The 20,478-nt window shown below is 38.4% G+C and overlaps 1 protein-coding gene across 8 annotated transcripts in view; it reads right to left on the bottom strand.

Moving 5' to 3' along the window:
- Window positions 1–20,478, bottom strand: part of LOC128733824 (transmembrane protein 64) — a 38,388-nt gene that overhangs the window by 15,746 nt on the left and 2,164 nt on the right. For 6 of the 8 annotated variants that reach the window (XM_053827640.1, XM_053827637.1, XM_053827636.1 and 3 more), the window contains 3 exons: window positions 4,804–4,927; window positions 3,000–3,167; window positions 1,059–2,885 (listed from right to left, as the gene is read on the bottom strand). In XM_053827640.1, coding sequence (XP_053683615.1) covers window positions 2,766–2,885; window positions 3,000–3,167; window positions 4,804–4,927 — 412 coding nt within the window. In that variant the 3' untranslated portion in view covers window positions 1,059–2,765. Of the gene's footprint in view, window positions 1–1,058; window positions 2,886–2,999; window positions 3,168–4,803; window positions 4,928–20,478 lie in introns of those variants that run through there. The other 2 variants (XR_008411946.1, XR_008411947.1) reach the window with 2 other exon arrangements.

The raw sequence follows: 20,478 nt of genomic DNA, 5'->3' as shown, positions 1-20,478 counted from the left end.
ATGCTAGACAGTTTTAACCTGCGCTTCAAACTGAATGCTGCCAGTTTAACCGAGATACAATCTCGGTTAATTTATGAACGCTTTGACAGCACTTCGATTAAAACTGAGTGCTAATCGACCTGAGCCAGGTTAATTTATGAATTCGCTATATGATAGTTTATGGTTCATCGTCTGCCTCCATACTTCATTTTCCTGTACCCCGCCGAACATCGTTTTTCGCACTCATCTTTCGAAAACTCCGAGCACTCGTAGGTCCTCCTCGAGGATTGTCCACGTTTCATGCCCGTAGAGAACAACCGGTCTAATAAGTGTCTTGTACTGGGTGCACTTTGTACGGGGGTTTCGACTGTTCGACTGCAATTGCTTTATGAAGCACAGCTTCCGCTGACAATACGTCTCCGAATCTCACGGCTGGTGTCATTGTGGGCCGCTAATCTACGTAGTCCACCGTATCCATTGTAGATTGAAGCAGTTTGATGAGCTTCCTGCGGAAGCTGTATAATACAAAGGCACATTGGGCTTTGCAATCGTAGTTCAGAACCCAAAAAAAGAGTGCTGATTTGAGAAGAATCAAGGTACAAGTTGGACCGCATCATAACGTATGCAATCCCTGGAGGCAAAGAAACAATCTAGACGTAACACTTCGGCGTAAACTCTGATGTAAAATGATTGGGTCATTATGAATGATAAAACGTGTTGCACGTTTGTTATCGGAGCTCGTGCAATCGGCAGAACCCACCGGAAGATTGCAATATGAAAAAGAGATCGAATTTCTCGAGTTCCTAGTTTTGGCAGCAGCTGCTGACTGTAAAATTACGTTTTCGTAATTTCTAAAACCATTTTTAAATCATTCTAAATTGTTAATGTTGAAATTGAAACACACCCTCAGTGATTCATTTATGTGGCATTCATGTAGCTTATGTTGCTTTCAACTGGATTGAAACCTTACTTAGCTAGTCCTTCACAGATGGCACTATCAGTTTAACGCTCTCCTCAATCACTTGTAACCGGCTATTGGATATGCATATTATGATTTATATCTACATCTACATATTGGTACATTGCAAGTTTAATTCAGAATTCATAGTCTTTTTAAGGTTATCTTAATTGCTATAATATTACGGTGCAGGATTTACAGTTACGGTAGTTTGTACAATGAAACAAAAAATAAATAACAGAAAACACGGGAGAACATTGAAAACGCATCTTCTTCGGTGGCGTTTCAGGCCTTATCTTACGCTAGGCAGAATCTTCTAAAGAAACACTTTTTTTCTATCACAATTGCTGAGCAAAGGGCTCTTGGAACATAAAATTTTAAAAATAATGACACTTTTATTTAGCTTTGCGAAAACCGAATAGGTAGTTTGTTGGTAATTCATTTGATTTTTTTACTACTCGGAAATATACTATAAATAGGCAGGAAGTCAACGTTTTGCAGTTTTTCAGATTTGTACTGATTGTTTTTGCTACCAACTGATGCACTTTGTGGTAATGCAATGGTACAACTTGGTATTGCTAGCAACAAAACATATTAATAGTGCCCTTCACCATCTTATTTGTCAGAATAGAACTTAGTTTTAAATTTTATCGATTTTGTTGTTTTTTTGTTTAAGGTTCAGACACGCATTTTTGATTTTTGGGATTTCAAAACAGTTTTTATGCTCAAAATAAAAGTTACGTTCACGAACATTTGTGATTGCGTTCTGATAGACGCAAATAATGAAGTGAGAACAGTTTCATGAACATGAAATTCCAGAAATCAATGACGCGTGTTTGAACCTTAAAGTCACTGACAAATCAGATAGTATAAAACTAGTGTTTAGGTGATTTCAAATAGTCGGCATATAACGTTTCAGATAATTGATCTTATTTTTGAAAACGGAATATCTGATTTTAATTCAGCAAAAATGATATTCTAGAATTTGCTACCAAAATCTCATTCGCGAGCGACGGATTTGATGAAAATACGACATCCGCTATTCAATAACTAAAATGTATGTCTTTCAAATTTGCACAACGATAAGAGTTTCAATATAATTCAACGCACGTTCGTTAGGTGCGGTTTCATTTCAAACATCCTGTCGTATTTTTTTTTTCGAGGTACTCGCCATTCGATATACGTGTCATACTCGATGTTTGTTTATCAATTAACTCTATTATTGTTGTTTGCTGTTAGAAACCAAATAAATTGCATTATCTTCCTTACCGCTGCTGACAAAGTAGTGGACAAAATTTGTAAAAAATCTATCAATCTTTAAATATAAAAATAGCTTGGACGGTTTATCAGAGGCAACACAACGATAGACTCTTCGGAGTTATAATATTGTTTTAGATTTAATAATTGAGTAATATTCCGTTCCATTTCATCTGACTTGCAGTACCTGATATTTCAATAAATTAGGCAAAAAATACGTTCAATTTTGCAAGTAGTAATCATCTGCATGATCAACAATTTCTTTCTTGCCTTATTTAGTTGAGATTCTGCTACAATGTTCCAAAGTAATCTGTAATTATTTTGGAGTACCTAATCTGATATTTTGATACCATCTGAAAACAAACTCTTACCTGACTTTTTTTTCATAGGAACGACACTGTTATCCAGACTCTGCCTGAACACTCCCTTCTAGGCACATCCTTTATCGCCATCATCTGCTTAAAATATTCGGCTTGACTCGAGCTTTCTATATAATTATCCTTAGCTTATAGTTTTATTTCAACATATATGCAACAGTCGAGACGTTTTTCGATAAATCGTTCAAACAGTCCTATGCCTCGATTTCAATCAGTATCTTGTCATCTGTTTCCATATCGGACAGCAGAGCGGCGGATAACTCCGTGCGGGCTTTCTGTATCACCCAAACCATCAGAGCAGCGCCGACAATGACCTGTTTGTAGTTAGGTTGTTGTTGGTTGATTGTGTCCATATATTCAAAGGAGGAAATAAAAATGCATTAGCAATGTAGCAGCAAATGACTTCGACTTCATATTTGGTCACTTACCTCTACCACGAACACGCCGTACCCAGCAAGACCAAGAGCAGCATTGTGATCGTTGAGCACTTCATGGATCGAGCGCAGTTTGGAACCGAGATAGACGTTGATGGTTTGCGCCGGCAACAGTCCTATCACCGTACCGGTGTGGTAGCTTCGTGCATTCACCGCGCTGAGCTAAAAATATATAATGCAGGAAAGATAAAAAAAACACGCACGGCTAAATGAAATGAAACAAAATACAAATAGGTACATATTGATTTAAAACATATGGTCGGCATCCCGTCTGTTTTCATCGCGATGGTTAACAACACAACTCGAATGTAGTCCTAACTCTAATCGGATGTTCTTAGAAGTTTTTTTTAAACTACACCAAAATATGTTATTTCATTTTTACTGAAATTTTACAAAAATAAAATTTTTTACCTTGATCCAGTGCAAAACAAAAACAATTTCGGTTCTTAACACTCGCCTGTAACGGAATATACAGACGCAGTTTAAAACTGGATGAACATGTTATCTTCTTTGCTTCTATTTGAAAAAGCTCCGAGTGCAACTGGATGAACCAGGTTAGTAGGGAACCTCGCTTTTAGTAATTGGGGAACTACATAGTGGATAAATATCGAGAAATCACCGGAAATTTTGAAGGGTATATTGGCAGTACTTACATGTGACTGACCACGATGTTTTGTATGACGTTATGATTAGCAACGAAAACGTTTACACATTTATTTAGTGCTCCGATTTTTTCAAGTAGTGTAACAGTTAACATAATAATAACAGTTTGAATGTATCAAATGTATTTTTAGGAAAAAACAAACTTTGCAACATAGAGACCTGTTTTGAATTCTAAATTAAAAGCTAATTTAAATAAAATTTATCGTATAATCAATCGTTAATAACAGGTATTTTGCAACATTTTCTTTACGTAATCGAAACATAGCAAACGTAAACTAAATACGAAAGGCGGATCTGATATAGGATCATCTCTCCTCCACAAAACCGGATCTGACCGGCTATGGCGAAAGACTTTCGCTGCCGGCCGCTGCGTTGGCCAACACGAGCCAATTCGACGCAGTCTTGAAAGAAAACAGACCATTGGCTTTTGTTGGTTTTGTTTACGTATTCGTCGCGCCAACTTGATGACTGAATGAGAAATATATTATTTTTATTAGCCAGCAGTAAACTGCTGTTTGGCTCAGGCTGGCGTTTGTAAGCGCGATTGGATGCGACGACGCAGCAGAAAACAACCGGACCGACTGTGAAATCCGTTGATGCCGGTAAAGGTCCGAATCGATCCTATAGTCGAAAGCGTAACAAGTGTAAACGGGACTGGGAAAGGCAGACGTGACCTTGATTTCTGTTTTTTCTCTCTTGTCACAGTTAAAGACGATATGTCAAATTGAATATTTATGTGTTTTAAAATCATTAATGATTTGAAATGATTCCGCCATTTACCAATCTAAAGTTAACCTGAATCGTAAATTGATGAGCATTTTTTTTAATTTGATAGATCGAACTGTAAATTATAGGTGGTGCAAAGTTGTCTCCCAGAAAGAACACTCTCGGGTCAACGGCGATGAAATATTAGTATAATTTCGATGCATTGTTTTATTTTAATGCCATGACATATTGATTATTATACATATGCAAAAACATAACTATTTGGTCGATATTATCTTGACTCATTTTAGCTCGTTTTATTGATAATGGAAGGAGACATCTATGAAGTATTCTTAAACTGTCATTATTCAAACTCAATTCAGGACTGAAACACAGGACAACAATGCACCGTGACTGATTTGTTGCTTACCCCAAAGATGGTGTTCTGCAGTCCAAACGGTATCGGCGTCAGTCTGGCGAATAATACTATTTTGAACGCCCGTGGTCCCGATATCACGCGTAGAATGGCTCGGGCGGTCTCATTCTTTATCAACCTGGCATGGGAAACAGAGAAAGAAAAGAAAAGAGATATGGTGTGAGATTCAACTAGCATTTAGTTAAACTATATTTCAGTGTCTATGACTTTGACCTCTTTTCCTACATTCGTAAAATTCAACTTGAGCTCATCTTGAGATATACCGAGTACGATTAGGTACCAGATGGCTTTCCAGTGGACTGCATGTTTCCATGGCAGTTTCAGGTAGAAAAAAACTTAATGCACCTAACGTTGTTTAGTTTCTTTTCAAAGGCGGCAAACTTATGTTATTCAAGTGTTTCCTATTATACGTTCCAACGTTTTACAGCTCTCACACAGTCAAGTCGACAGCTTATAGTGTTATGTACAGAGTACAGGCGGCCGTGCTGCAAGTAAATATCACGAAACTCTCTCATTATCCTTAAACGTCGTTTTCCTTCAAGGGCAACCGGCAATCACGTGAGCCTCCGCAAAAATCATGGCCCGCGAGTTCAAGGTGTTTCTATTCGTATGTCAACTTGTGTTGCCTTACTCGTATCGCTGTAGATCAATAAACTGTGCACAAAGTATATGCATAAACAACAGACGAGCCGTATTATGAGACACGAGTTTTTGTTTAGCTCATGCTTCATTTCTTGGCATATTCCTTGTTTGCATTAACGCCGTTCCTGGCACCATACGTATGAGAACTATCTTTGAAAACGTGACTTCACTGCAGTGCACAAGTAATGACGATTTCTTCGCTAAAAATTGAGTTACATTATTTTGCCACTTTATGTCGTAATACATATTCAAAACAGTATTAGGTCATTATTCTTAGCGTATGTGTATTGTTTATGTTTAACTTTAATAGACTCAGTAAGTATCGGAGAACATTGCAAACAAATTTTAGTCTACTTCGCTTAGATTTCAAGAGTAAGGGTATGAAATGGGGAAGGCAACTAGGAAGAAGCGCCCAACATAGCTCTAGCCATCCCAAGCCCCTACCTAGCGCCTCCATGTGGCCATACCTGGAAATACTTCAATTTGTATAATTGAGTAGCCAAGCTAGGAGGTGCGGGGTCGTGCGGTTTTCAGTTCCTAACCTTACAAATGTAGTTTTAGGCAACCATTAAACCACACGACTTTATTTTCAAGTATTATATGATTTAAACTAATATTTTTGGCAAACTAATCTATTTTCAGAGAGCGAAATAAGGCGCTATATCCTTGGCCAATTGCAGCCTGGCTTCTGGTCTAAATACCATTAGTTCATCCCTGAGGGTCCGGAGTATCATTTAACCTTTATTAGCAAAGATACTCCCAACGATTGTAAATAAATCATTATCTATGTATACGGGAAGCGTTTGGTACGGGAGGTCCACGCTTTCTTCCTTCCCCTTGATTTCAAGGAGTTTAATGGAATTAGATATTTTTTCTGGTTCCACTTGATTCCTTGGAATTCTCTCTGCGGTACATGCTGCGCAGTTGGCCTGGCCGTTGACAAGAAAAATGATTGATTCAAGTAATCGTCATTTTCCAGGATGCCTTCAAGAATTGGCTGCGTTAGTGTGAGATTAGATTAGATTAGACTTCGCTTAGATTTCAAGAGTAACTAAACATAGTCAATACAAAATATAGTTTAAAATTGATTGAAATCGTTAACCTCGATAAGAATTCATACTCGGTATCAGCGCAAGCGGGAGCGGCGTTAATTGACAAAAATTGTGTTTGATTAAATCAGTTTCCATCGTCGGGTATTCAATAAGCCTTTACCGTAAAGTTAGAACACTGAACTAACAGACTAATTGTATTTTTAGATTTTTGAAAGTATGAATTTTGTAGGTTCTTTGTTTCGAACCCAAGTTAGGTTTACCCCAAACTGTAATTAGTAATAGTGTAATTGGAAAACTTTTACGTTCACATAACCAAAGTGTCTCTCGGGCTGGGCTTCCCATACGCCCGGGAGGTGTAAATTACGTACGACAAGCAACAAACGTGTTCCTCACTGTTAGTTCAACCTAATCGCATTGAACTGGCTGCAGTTTCATGGTCAATTCCTCATGCTTTGTGTGCTCTCTACCGGGTGCAAGTCTCAGGGCGCAAGCCTGCGGTAGCAGCAGCGGAGAGCGAAATTATTCGCATCTGTATTTTAGTTTTATAAAAACAGGAAAACACTATCAATACTGAACACGATAGGAGTGACGAAGTAAGACAGTGAACACGGCACTGTTTACTCGGTTTTATTTTTTCCAGTTTGTATTTCACTGCCTCCGCAATAGGCGGGAAATAGAATGTTCATCCGCCGCTTGTCCGATAAAGCTAAATTTAATTCCCCACAGTAAACAAATAGTGTAAGAGGGGGCACAAGTTCGCCATTAAACGTTCTCAATTTAACTAATACGCACTTTTGAAATCAGATAGTAGTGATCTTGCAACTCATTCAATATGCATTTTAACGATAATCTTCAATGACAATGTGAATTTTAACATACCAAATAACTCATTTGAAACATTATAGCAACCTACAGTAAAGAAAGTCATATGGGGACTACAGGGCCATATGTCTGTGTAGGTATTTGGTGGTTGAAATTGAACAAAACCAAGTCCACGGTGCTCTAGCGTTATTATCAAAAAAAATTCTCCATAAAATCTGAGTATACCAGTCGATTTGTATTACTTTCCACCATCTTCAGTCAAAATTTAAAAAAAATCGTAGGCACAGTTTTGGAGAAACGGCCATTTAAAGTTAAAAAGGCATAAATCTCGTAGAAAAAGACAAAATACATATACAATTGTGCTTACACGGTGCTCCCCAGACCGTTATTATCAAAAAAAAAGTCTCCATGAAATATGAGTACACCAGCCGATTTGTAGCACTTACCAATATATATGGATGAAATTTAGAAAAAGCGCAGGCACTGTTTTGGAGAGATGCCCTTTTAAAATGAAAAGAGCAAAAATCATAAGAAAATTGGCGCAATAGCTATACAAATACGCTTGTTTAGTGCGCAAAAGAGTACCAAATATCGGTAGAAGCATTTTAATATTTTTGAGATATGCTGCATGCAACATAACGGAAATATGAATTACTTAATGAGTTTTGTATAATACACCCAATTCTTTTTTACACGGGGGATGTGTCCCGTGTAAAAAAATACCGTGCTAAAATAAACCGTGTTATTTCGAGAAACCGTGTAAAAAAATCCGTGTTATTTCGAGAAACCGTGCAAAAAAAGTCGTGCAAAAAAAATTCCGCGTACTAGAATCCGTGTAAAAAAAGAATTAGGTGTACAACTGTTGTTGGTGAAATTTTTGGAAAAACCGTGTTATTTCGAGAAACCGTGCAAAAAAAGTCGTGCAAAAAAACAAGTGGCAAGCTTTAGACATAAAATATTGTAGTATTAAAAGGAGTTTTCCAATTTGTTCTCGTATATTAATGAATTTTGCTTTAATTAACTGCATATTTGTGAATATGTGTAGAGTAAAGAGGGGCAAAAGTGTGATTCAATGGCTTATCAGTGCAGATTGCACGTAATTTATTTAATTCCATTTTGCCGGCCGCCAGCACAGCTAGGGCTATATGGGATTCAGATTGCACGTAATTTGACAACATTAGTATGAATCGTCGAATACTGAGATAGCTTGAATTTATCGTAAACATTTGTTGTTTATGTGTAAATGTTACTTTGGAGCGGTTTTGATGTAATATTTCGTTATATGGCAAAAACGGCTCCTGTTGATATGGAGGCTATTCCTTGTTGAAACATTGCAGCAGCGTTTCGCTATTTTAAAAATGCGTTGAGAGAAATTCTCAAAATATATTTCTATTTCCATAATTTGATCAAATCCCTTAAAAAGTCTTGTAGGGCAAAAATGCGATTCACGGGCGGAGCAAAAGTGCGATTCATGGACAAGTAAATAATACGTTGTAATTATGAATTGGATTCAAACGAACTTTTGCCACGCTAGTGGGCATTTTTATTTTTCGTAAAACTTTCCTACGATTTTCTTCGTGAATATCCATTAGAGTAAGGTGGGGCATAAGTGCGACATTTGAAGTTGTCTTCAATTTTCATGAAATGAAGCACAACAGTAAACTATATTTAATATTGATGTAACAACTCAACATCTTCACATTTAGCTATAAATCATCTGGAGTAATAGTATTAAAATTCATCATTTTTCTGATCAGGTGCCGAATCGCATTTTGGCCAAATTAGCACGGAAAAAGAGCGTTGACCGCGAGGCAAAAGTTCGAACTTTGAATTTATGAAATTAGTACACTTGCTAATACACTAATTGAAATGCACTTTTGTCCCATGTGGTGCTTGGCAGGATTTGATTAAATTATGTAAAATAGAAATATATTTTGTAAATTTTTCTCACCGCATTTTCAAAAGAGATGCTTGAGTAATGTGAAATGCTGCTTCAACTATGTTTATATTGCGTTTCCTGTATTGCGAAATAAAACATCCAAACCGCACTAATTGAACATTTTCATTTAACTCAGCAATTAAGATTCGTAAATAGTAAATGTATACGATGGACTTTAAGCTGTCAAAGTATGTCAAGTCCATATCAATGTTGTCAAATTATGCGGAATCGGCACTGATAAATCATTGAATCGGACTTTTGCCCCACCTTACTCTATCACAAAAAAATAAATCTTACAATAACTTTTGTTGTAGTGCAGAACAAGGCGTACTATGTTCTTTTTATGATAATGACAGCAGTATGATTATTGCAAATCATTGTGTGATAAAATAAGCACAATTGTATATGTATTTTGTCTTTTTCTACGAGATTTATGCCTTTTTGACATTAAATGGCCGTTTCTCTAAAACTGTGCCTATGATTTTTTTAAAATTTTGACTGAAGATGGTGGAAAGTAATACAAATCGACTGGTATACTCAGATTTTATGGAGAATTTTTTTTGATAATAACGCTATTTGGAGCACCGTGAAGTCGTTACTGAGGAATGGTGTTGAACTTGATAGATGCGCGATAAACGATCGTGATACGAGCAGCGGTAGAACAAAGTGATGCTACAGCATGCCAACGTTCCGCCTCACGGTGTCAAAGCCGTTGAAACCTATTTGGAAACACTCAAAAGGGCTACCTCACCCGCTATATTTCCTAGATATTATCCATTTTGCTCTGTGCATTGGCACATAGTATGGCTGATTAGCAGTTCCGCTCATATGAAGCCATAAAACAAAAATGACTTGATTTATGGGAAATGAGAAGACATTTATCACAACGATATTCGGGATCTGATAAAAAGATGGAAAAAATTGTACCTAGGGACATTAAGACGTTCAACAAAAGAACTTTAGTCGTTGTCGCCAGATTAAATGGACATTTATTATACACCAAACGAGCAACTTTTCCCCCAACTTGCTCTAATGAAAAACAGATTGTCTGCAGCAGCAGCTACATTTCACACGTTATTGGATATAGAACTATAACGTGAATAGTGAAATTGATGGCAAGTGACTTCTGTTTTCACAGCTGCTGCATAAGACATTTTTTATGTTTAATTTGTTTATAATTATTACCAACGGAAAGTTTTAAAAATAAAATCATAAAACAAAAGTAAATCAATCTAAATAAATAAATACAATTGAAAGGAGATATTTGATTTGTTATTTTAATCTTCTTCGTATTGCTTACTATGATAAATTATTTATAAAACAATTGTATTAAATAGATTCCTCTCCAAATTATTTGCAATATAATAAACGTTTTGTTGATTAAAAATGGATTGATTGCAAACTGATTAGAACAAATCCTGCTTTCCCAGAAGATCTAGGTTTTCTTTCATTATTTATCACATAATACACGAATAAGAGAATTCTCGGGTAAATTTTCAAATAGACCTAAGTGACAATGAGAGATTCTCTTCGCGTCTCCTCTCTTCCGCTTTTTACGGCGATCCTAATGAATTTTAACACATCAGCTTTGCATAAAACGGTTGCCGGAGTCACTAGTTAGCTAAATGTTTTGAAAATTTCCTTTTCTATGCATTTATGTTGCCGTGAAAGACGGAAGAGAGGAGACGCGAAGAGAATTTCTCATTGTCACTTAGGTCTATTTGAAAATTTACCCGAGAATTCATAGAAAACATTTCGTTTTGCTCAAACTACAAACCATTCCATTTTACCTTTTTCTTATACTGTTAATAATTGCATTACCTTAAAAATCTTGTTCGTGGTAATAGATTTCCCTAAGGCATGGAATGTCTCATACCTCATTCCTATTTTTAAAAGCGGTAAAAAATTTAATATAAGCAACTATCGTGGAATTGCTATTATTTCTTGTACTCCCAAACTTTTTGAAGCAATCACCAATGAATCAAATCACATCAAGTTCAATCAAGTCTAAAGTAGAATATCTAATATGCAGCATGGGTTTTTAAAAGGCCGCTCAACAAATCAGCATTAAAGCAAAAAAGTAAAAAAGCAAAAGCAAATCCTAGGTGCTACATTCCGTTATCGAAACTTGACCTTCTGTTTTTATACGACAGACTTCGCAGCCAGCTATTACAGTGCAGGACAATTGCAGGGCCAGTTGCTACGATCCTATTGACTCAAGCAACCTCTCCCAGTCGAGATTTGAACATACGACGACTGGCTTATTAGGCCAGCATCATACCTCGAGGCCAACTGGGAGGTGGGATTTAAGAAATATATCAAAAGTAACATTTATTGAACACTATAACACAATTATCAGCAGAGCTAAAAGTATGCTAGGATTTATAAAAAGATTTAGTTACGACTTCCATGACACAATAACAGCATTATATATTGCATATGCGATATCAATATTAGAATACTGTAGCCTGGTCGTCATTTTCAGTAATACACCAGGAGTGAACAGAATCCATGCAAAAACAATTCGTGTCGTTTGCTCTGCATAAACTAAATTGGACAAGTTTTCCTCTTCCCTCTTATGAAGCCCGCGTCTTGCTTATAAATATACAAACACTAAAACAGCGGCGTGAGTTGAACTCAATAAAGCATCATTTGTAAACGATATTTGTTTCACACCGTATAGATTCTATAGAATTTTTATGGATTACCTACGAATGGCCGAATCATGAATGGCCGAAACACAAATGGCCGAAATAACGAATGGCATAATATATCAAATGGCCGAATCACGAATGGCCGAATCACAAAAGGCCGAATCACGAATGGCCGAATCACAAATGGCCGAAACACGAAAGGCCGAATGTCATATTCGACCGAAAATATTCATAGCCTTCAACCTGCGCAAACGTTGGGTACATGCCGTCCTTACTCGCTGCCGCTCGTTCGGACTTAACTAAGGGATAATCCCTAGTAGACAGTAAACCTAGGAAAATGCATGCACCTAAATAGTAGTGGTTTCTGCGGGGGGGCTGCCCCCCCGCAGTGGCCGGCGCTTCCGACGGCGGGTCACCGGCGCACACTCGCGGCCTACGGCGTCTCGCCCTGAATCATCTAGGAAACACTTGCTACTAACACGGTAAATACGTCTCGCACATTATAATGAAGATGTATTTATAATCAAGAAATATGAGGTAAAAACCAGTATAAAAATTATCTTTCGTAGATATATGCTTATATTATAATTGTAATCTTCTTACTGTCATGGATTTTCATAAAGAAGTAAATGCAGTAAACTACAAGTTTATTACCCTATTACTAAAGCGGCCGAAATATTTGATTCAATATCCCGCCGTGTCCATCTTTGTTGACCGCACATAGCAAAGCCAACAGTTGTGTCCACTGTTGTTGAACACGGTTTGCTTTCCGCACGGTAGTTGGTAGTTGTCCTGTGAAAAATGAGTGCATCCGGCGATTCGTCCGATGTTGCTGGTTTCAACAACGAAGAAAGTGCACCTGTCGTTAAAATTGTGTTGTCGCAGGGAGGAAAACCGATGCTTTCCATTGATGGGATACTATTCAATAAAAACAAGCAGAAGCGGAATGCTTCTAATGCTTTTTTCATTTCACACAAAATATAATAAAACAATTAAATATACGCGGACTAACATTACTCGACCAACACAGACATATTCATGGCGGTAAAACGGCTGCAGGTTTGTTGATAAAGTACTTTTATTTGATGTTTTTATAATGTAATAAAAATTCTAGGCCTCGTCTTTTCTGCCGCAAAATCGGATACAGGAGGCGTGCGACGCGACGGATGCCTGAAGAATTGGAGAATTTCCTTATATATTTTTGGAATACTTACATAAGTGGGAGGAACCGGAACAACAGGCCATTGTTTCACCCCACTCTGAGGTCAAATTTTAAGCCCGTCATTGACAAACTACCGCGGGCCACAAACAGCTTGGAAGCATGGCACCAATGATGGACAACCATTGTTGGTTCCCATCACCTGTCAATGACCAGGATTATCACAGAGCTGCGGGTGGAGCAAAAGGCGATAGAGGGGAACATCCTTAGAATTCTTCAGGGGGATGTTCCGAATTCGTGCCGAAAAATAGATGAAAAAATCTACTCGAAATGTGTTAATGCTCACAAAATGAGCAGCAAAAATTTGGTTGACGCAGTTGCGCTTTTATTAAGCGCTAAAGGCGTTCGTAAAGCATGTTTTGTTTGTTTAATAGTAGTAGTTTGTTCTTTGGTTGATTAAAGTTATTTGTTAACAACTTGCCAATTCATAGTTTTTTATTAAGTAGTTATTTAGGCATTCCGAAAAATTTCGGCCTTTCGTGATTCGGCCATTCGTGATTCGGCTTTTTGTGATTCGACCTTTCGTGATTCGGCCATTCGTGATTCGGCCTTTCGTGATTCGGCCTTCTGTGACTGTTATTGAAATTCGGCCATTTGGATTTCGGCCATTCGGTACCAGCCCATTTTTATAGAACATTTTTTTACAGAACTATAGAACTCTAAGCTTTGCGTTTACGTAACGACCCGGCAATTGATCAACCGGAATATATTTAGCACAAGTCACTGCCGTACAAATAATGCTAAATTCTAGCCTTTAAATCAGATGATGATTGCCTGCAACTAACATTGCGAAAATATTGACTTCACTATGTCTAAATCAAAATTAAAACAATACTTTAATTCTTTGCGTTAAATGGAAAAAAATGTACACAATATTATTTAATTAGAAAGCTACACTGTTCAGATTGCTGTGTACATTGTATTGTAGAAATATTACCATTATAACGTATTAGCATAATAACTAATGTAAAAGGTCTACTAATCTAGTCTGTTTCGAGTAAGCGTTTCATTTTTCCCAGTCTTACCCTATACCACAGAGGACTTCATCACAACGTACGAAACTTTGATGCGTCGATAAATTCGCGAGAAAACTGCCGATCTGGCGGGGAATCTGCAGCTGTTGCCACCAAGTACATGTTTCTGTGACGAACGCTTACGGGTTCCAATGGAGAAGAGTGCCTGCGAAAGCGGATTCCACCCGTTATTGGCAGAAGTCTTGCTATGCTATGTATTTGCAAAATGTTATAAGCAGAAACTATTGCTTCAACAGGTGTATCTAGATTTACCAGGGTCAAACAATGTTGTCGAACGGATTTTTCGTATCATAGAATTTAATTGGAAAGTTTTATTCTTTTTAATTTAATTTCAGGTTTCTTATTCTACTAAGACGCTCCAAAACTTCAGTCATCCAGAAATGACAATCAACCAAGAAAATTTCCGGGGAATTTTTAAGCTGTTTGGTATTTGAATATGAATTTTTCGTTTATACTAGTTCGAGTTTAGTATGCTAATTGAACTCAACTTCGGAAAAATGAAAAAAAAAAATCAATGCTGCGAATTTGAAATAGTTTCCGTAATTAAATGTTGTTAATGTTTCAATCAACTATTAGAACCTAGCAGTTGTAATGCTTCACTATAAGATTTAATAGCTTGTTTAAACCAACTTCTAACAGTGAAGATAGAAAGGAGTCATTCTATAAAACGTGAATGAAAATTACTTGAATTTATCACTTAAAATCGAGCATGTCTTCTGTCTGCAACAAAAATTTATCTTCCGGAGAAAGGAAGCATGCAATAAAGCGTTGCACAATTGTAGAAACTTCGAAGAACCTGTCAATGAGGCTGGTATTTACTAGCAATCAACTTAATTCATTAGCTCAATGGGTTTTGTATTATATCGCGGAAAAGGAAAGGCACATTTTTCATAAATTATTACCTTCTTTATATTACAGACCAATTAATTTTAACGTCGTTCGGAAATTATCATCGCGATAATTCAACTGTTTGAAATACATATAAATAACTAATTGAGCAATAACAAGTGGTCGTTCAAGTAATAAATTGTACTCCCTTCTAGCCTGTTACTGTATCCTATCTGACCGGTTACAGGTCCTGAGTTCTTCTGTTCGTGATGCAATTTTATTAGTGCCACTTTCATCCGAGGTGTCTAATAAAGCGACAAATCTATGACAAGCTTCCGTGCCGCACCAAACGAGGCTTATTGTACTTCACTACGGCTGCTTGAGCGAGGGGTCTTGCTGCAATCTACATCCGATTTAATTTTAGTGGAAGTTCCCACTCCTATCGCTACTTATCATGACGACTAAAACCGTTTTGCGCTAGAATGATCTGCTTTGAAGGTAGACCCCTCGAGAGTATCTTTTTGCGGTTGGCTCGAAACTGTGAACGGATGGCGAACTGACAATCGACAAACTACTTCTGACTATTCATGTAATTGCCTTTTAACATGAGTTTCATGATAGTGTTTGCGGTAGAAATAATTTTATTTGTTTGGTTGTTGCAGACACCGTGCAGGCGATATTCAAAAGTCATCCGTAGAAACTGTGCTAAGTCAATGGAGAAGACCTCGCGTTATGACGCCAGCAAAACAGGAGTGATGACCGCTTGTTTTGCTTCTACGGCATCAGACCTCATGTCGTAGAATTATGCTTATTTGCGATATGAAGAAAAAAGTAAATGTTCGTCAGATCGTCTAAGGAAGGCAATGGAGTTTTATATCTTTTCATTGCTGCGTAATTTGTGTGCTACTCCATTCACGCGTATTTGCATTCATATACGTGTCAATGATATCGTAGGCATGTGGATATTTGAACAACTCATTCTCACAACACTGGTGTGGTGTGGTAATAAAGTAAGCGGAATCGTATAGGCTAGGCAATGGTGAAGGACATGGTACTTATCGACGACGTTCGAAATTATTTAAGCGTGTTCCACTAGCTTCAAGCATAATTAGTTTCGGGTTATTTTTATAGTCTTTACCATGTGTTTGTGTCATTCTACTGCACCAGTCTCCAAAGAATGGTTTTGCTACGAATCGGCATGTAATTGATTAGAAAACTATTACTAAGATAATACTATTAATATAATCAGTTTATTATTTATAGTGTTTTGTCTGTTTTAAATATTTTATTGAAGATTGTAATGATGTAATGATTGTAAAGAATTGAAAAGATCGCAACAACTGATTGAAAAGAACGCAACCACTGTCAAATTTCCACAAAGTAGCAAAAGCTGTATTCACTATTCGACAGCTTCTCTAGCATTACTTCAAAGACGTTCTTTGCTGTATTATTTGCTTTTTTGCTCTCCGACTCTTGATCTTAAGCTGTTTCCAGAAGTTGAGAACTATTCCACGGACCACGAAATGTCTACATATACGAAAAAGGTCCGATGATAGTCTCAACCCATCACACCATTTTCTGTTTCAAATAAACTGTTTCATGATAGACGTGTCAATGAATAAAGTTATTGACCATTCACACCTATTAACCCCTCTAAGGTCTACATCATTTTTAGCGCCGTAAAATTCACTAAAATGGCCATAACTTTTTTATTTTTCAATATTTTTTCACCAAAATTGGGAATTTTGCCGAAAATAATTTCTATTTTCATAATATCTATAGATAATGGCCATATGCCATATGGTCCCGGAGTTATTCCGGAGTTCCTTGGGGGACCGAGATATGGCTTTTTTAGATAAAGTTGCCAAATATCTAAAATTTGTTTGAAATCTGTTGATTTTTGAAAACATATCATCGACTGTGGACATATCAGTTACTTTGCCGCAGTTATGAGTCATGTTGCGCGCCATCCGGATCCGGGGGACACTATAAATCCTGAACCGGTTCCTGTAACGGGGCATTTCAGCATCAGTAAAGCATGTCGTGTCGCATATCAAAAAACATCAGCATTCGATAAAATAGCGATTGGCGATCATCTCATGTCTTTCAGAGGCCATATGGCCGATTCCAGGTCCCGGACAAGTTCCTCCGAAATCCGTTCTGTGCTTGAATCAGAAAAGAAACCCTCCCCGGACCCGGAACCGGTCATACGGCCTCTGAGAGACATGAGATGATCACAAATGACTATTTTGTCGAATGCTGCTGTTTTTTGATATGCGACACGACATGCTTTACTGACGCTGAAATGTCCCGTTACGGGAACCGGTTCCGGATTCATAGTGTCCCCCCGGATCCGGATGGCGCGCACCATGGCACATAACTGCGGCAAAGTAACTGATTTGTCCACAGTTGATGATATGTTTTCAAAAATCAACAGATTTCAAACAAATTCTAGATATTTGGCAACTTTATCTAAAAAAGCCATATCTAGATCCCCCAAGGAACTCCGGAATAACTCCGGGACCATATGGCATATGACCATTATCTATAGATATTATGAAAATAGAAAATATTTTCGGCAAAATTTCCAAATTTGGTGAAAAAATATTGAAAAATAAAAAAGTTATGGCCATTTTAGTGAATTTTGCGGCGCTAAAAATGATGTAAACCTTAGAGGGGTTAAGGTAGAACGGGGCAATGTGTGTCAGTATTACTTAAAAATTATTAAAATCTTTGGCTCCGTCGCTTAAGCGATACATCAAAATTGACCATTAGTTATTATTCAAAAATTTATTTTCTTTTACCCACTCGAGCGCTCTCTGATGTTTTGATGTATGTATCTATTTCGACGTTCGACGTCGTAACGTTGTAGGAAGTGTATTGGAAGGGCTCAAGGATACGTACATTCAGAGATGGATATACCATCTACCAGAGCTGCGGCAACACACAAGCTGGGTGAGCTTACATAGTGATGGGAGCGATGCGGAAACGGGTGATTGGGTGCATCCTCGAATGTGCAGGTTGTGAATCAAGGGCCGGTTCTTCAACATAAGCATCATCAATGTGCACAGCCCTCACCTCAGAAATACTGATGACGAAATGGAGGAACTCAACGGGCAGTTGGAGCGTGAATGCGCCCGCTGCATAAAACATGATGATATCAAAGATTGTTATCGGGGATTTCAAGGCTCAGGTCGACTAGGAGGAGGAATACAAACCAGTGATTGGAGAGTACACCCACGGACTAACGGAATGGACCTTATAGATTTTGCCACCTCCACGAACATGGCCCCTCGTATTATCTACTTACGGCATAGTCTTGGAGGTTACCAAATCATATAGAATCACAGATATGACCACGTTTTGATCGACTGCCGGCAGTTCTCAGGCACATTTGACGTCAGATCTTATCGGAGCGCTCGGACCACAACCTAGTGATAGTTAAGATGCGCCTAAAACTTTTCTTTGTGAACAACATTCGTTACCGACGCACGGCTGAAGCAGCCATCAGGTATCAGGTATCAGCATCTTTGGCTCAAGCAGCACGTTCCTCACAATCATGTAGAAGATTTGTGCCTAAACAACCATCAGAATTTGTAGTAAACTACGCGCACTCACTCGAAGTTGCGCTGTACAAATTAAATGAAGCCCCTCGAAAACTGTTGGAAGACCATCAAAATAACCATTAGCAATGTAGCGGAGTGCTCTATCAGGCACGTGGCACGGAATCAGTGGAACGAGTAGTTTGACGATGAATGGAGAGAAATGGATGAAGAGAACGATGCTCGGCCGGCCAGGATGCGCAGTGCCATACGTAAAAACGAGGAAAGATAGATAGAAGAAGATGCTGCGAACCCAAATCTTCCAAGACGTAAAGCGCTACCTAAAAGGCAAGAGTATGCGGAGTAAGAGTGGCTGCGTCGTTGTCAGGAAATGCAAAAATTCTACCTAAAACAGAAACTAAACGGAACCCGCAAAGGATTTGTGCCGCGAACCGAAGTGTGTCAGGACAATGGTGGTATTTTGACGGACGTCCGCAAGATGACCGCTTGAATTGTGCCTAGACGGAGAACCATGGCGGCACACATGATCGACATCGATCAACAACGGATCAAATATTTACATTGCAGCAGATCCGCACTCCAGGAAGACCGTGCATATAGAATACTCACACACCATTTGTTCGTTGATTTCAAAGCTGCATGTGATACCATCGACCGAAAAGTTCTATAGAAAATCATAGACCTTTCATAGGCCTTTTTCCTGTAAGGACTATTCACTAGGACCAGTATCGTACGAGAACGGCTTCCCCACAAAGCTGATCAAACTGAATCAATCTACGATGGATGGTATACATAGCAGTGTGCGGATTGTCAAGTTTATTCGAATCACATAGAGGGCTTCATCAAGGTGATGGCCTCTCATGTCTGCTGTTCAAAATAACGCTACAAGGTGTTATGAACCGAGCGGATATCAACACGCGGAGCACGATCTTCAATAAAACCAGTAAATTCGTCTGCTTTGCCGATGACATGGATATTATCGGCAGAACATCTGTGGCGGTGGCTGAACAGTACACCAGACTAAATCGTGAAGCAGAAAAGATTAAGTTAAAGGTTAATGCGTCTAAAACAAAGTACATGCTGGCAGGCAAAACCGAAGTCGATCGATGCCGCTTGGGCATTATGGTAACGATCGAAGGCCATGAGTTTGAGGTAATTGACGAATTTGTCTACCTTAGCTTCCTTGTAACGGCGGACATTGACACCAGTCGTGAGATTCGGAGGCGTATTATCAGCGGAAGTCGTGCTTTTACTATGGGCTTCACAAGCGATTGCGGTCGAACAGACTAAGCCTCCGTACAGGTACCATGCCCTGTCAAGATGCTCATTAGACCAGTTGAAACATGGACAATGTTCGAGGAGGAGCTGCAACTACTCGGAGTAGAAAGACGAGTACTAAGAACGATCTTCTGTGGCGTACAGGAAAACGGTGTATGGAGATGGGGGATGAACCATGAAGTCGCACAGATCTATGGTGGTGGCTAAAGCTGGACGGATACGATGGGCAGGGCATATTGCAAGAATGCCGGACAACTACCCTGCAAAGATGGTGTTTGACAACAAGACAAACAGGAACGGCCACAAAACGGCCAGGAGCGCAGCGTGCAAGATGGTTAGACCAGGTGGAGCGAGATCTAGGGCAGAGTACTCGGTTTACAAGGAATTGGGGAGCGGTAGTCTACAATCGAGTAAATTGGAGAAACTTTGTTCAACAGGCTTTGTTTTAGGATGGCAAGCCACCTAAGTAATTCCTTGATGGAAATTTCACAACATTTTGGTAATGATGGTCGATTGATCATCCGACCGATCTCATATTACAGTGAAAATCTCGTCCTATAAAATAAAAGTTTGTCCTAAAATGGATAAATTGAAAACATGACCTGCGCTTCTGGTACCTACAAGTACCGAACCTAGCC

This window comes from Sabethes cyaneus, chromosome 2 (assembly GCF_943734655.1).
Source record: "Sabethes cyaneus chromosome 2, idSabCyanKW18_F2, whole genome shotgun sequence".
NCBI lineage: Eukaryota > Metazoa > Arthropoda > Insecta > Diptera > Culicidae > Sabethes > Sabethes cyaneus.
The sequence above is the reverse complement of the archived record's forward strand: the minus strand, read 5'-3'. Positions and strand labels throughout refer to the sequence as shown.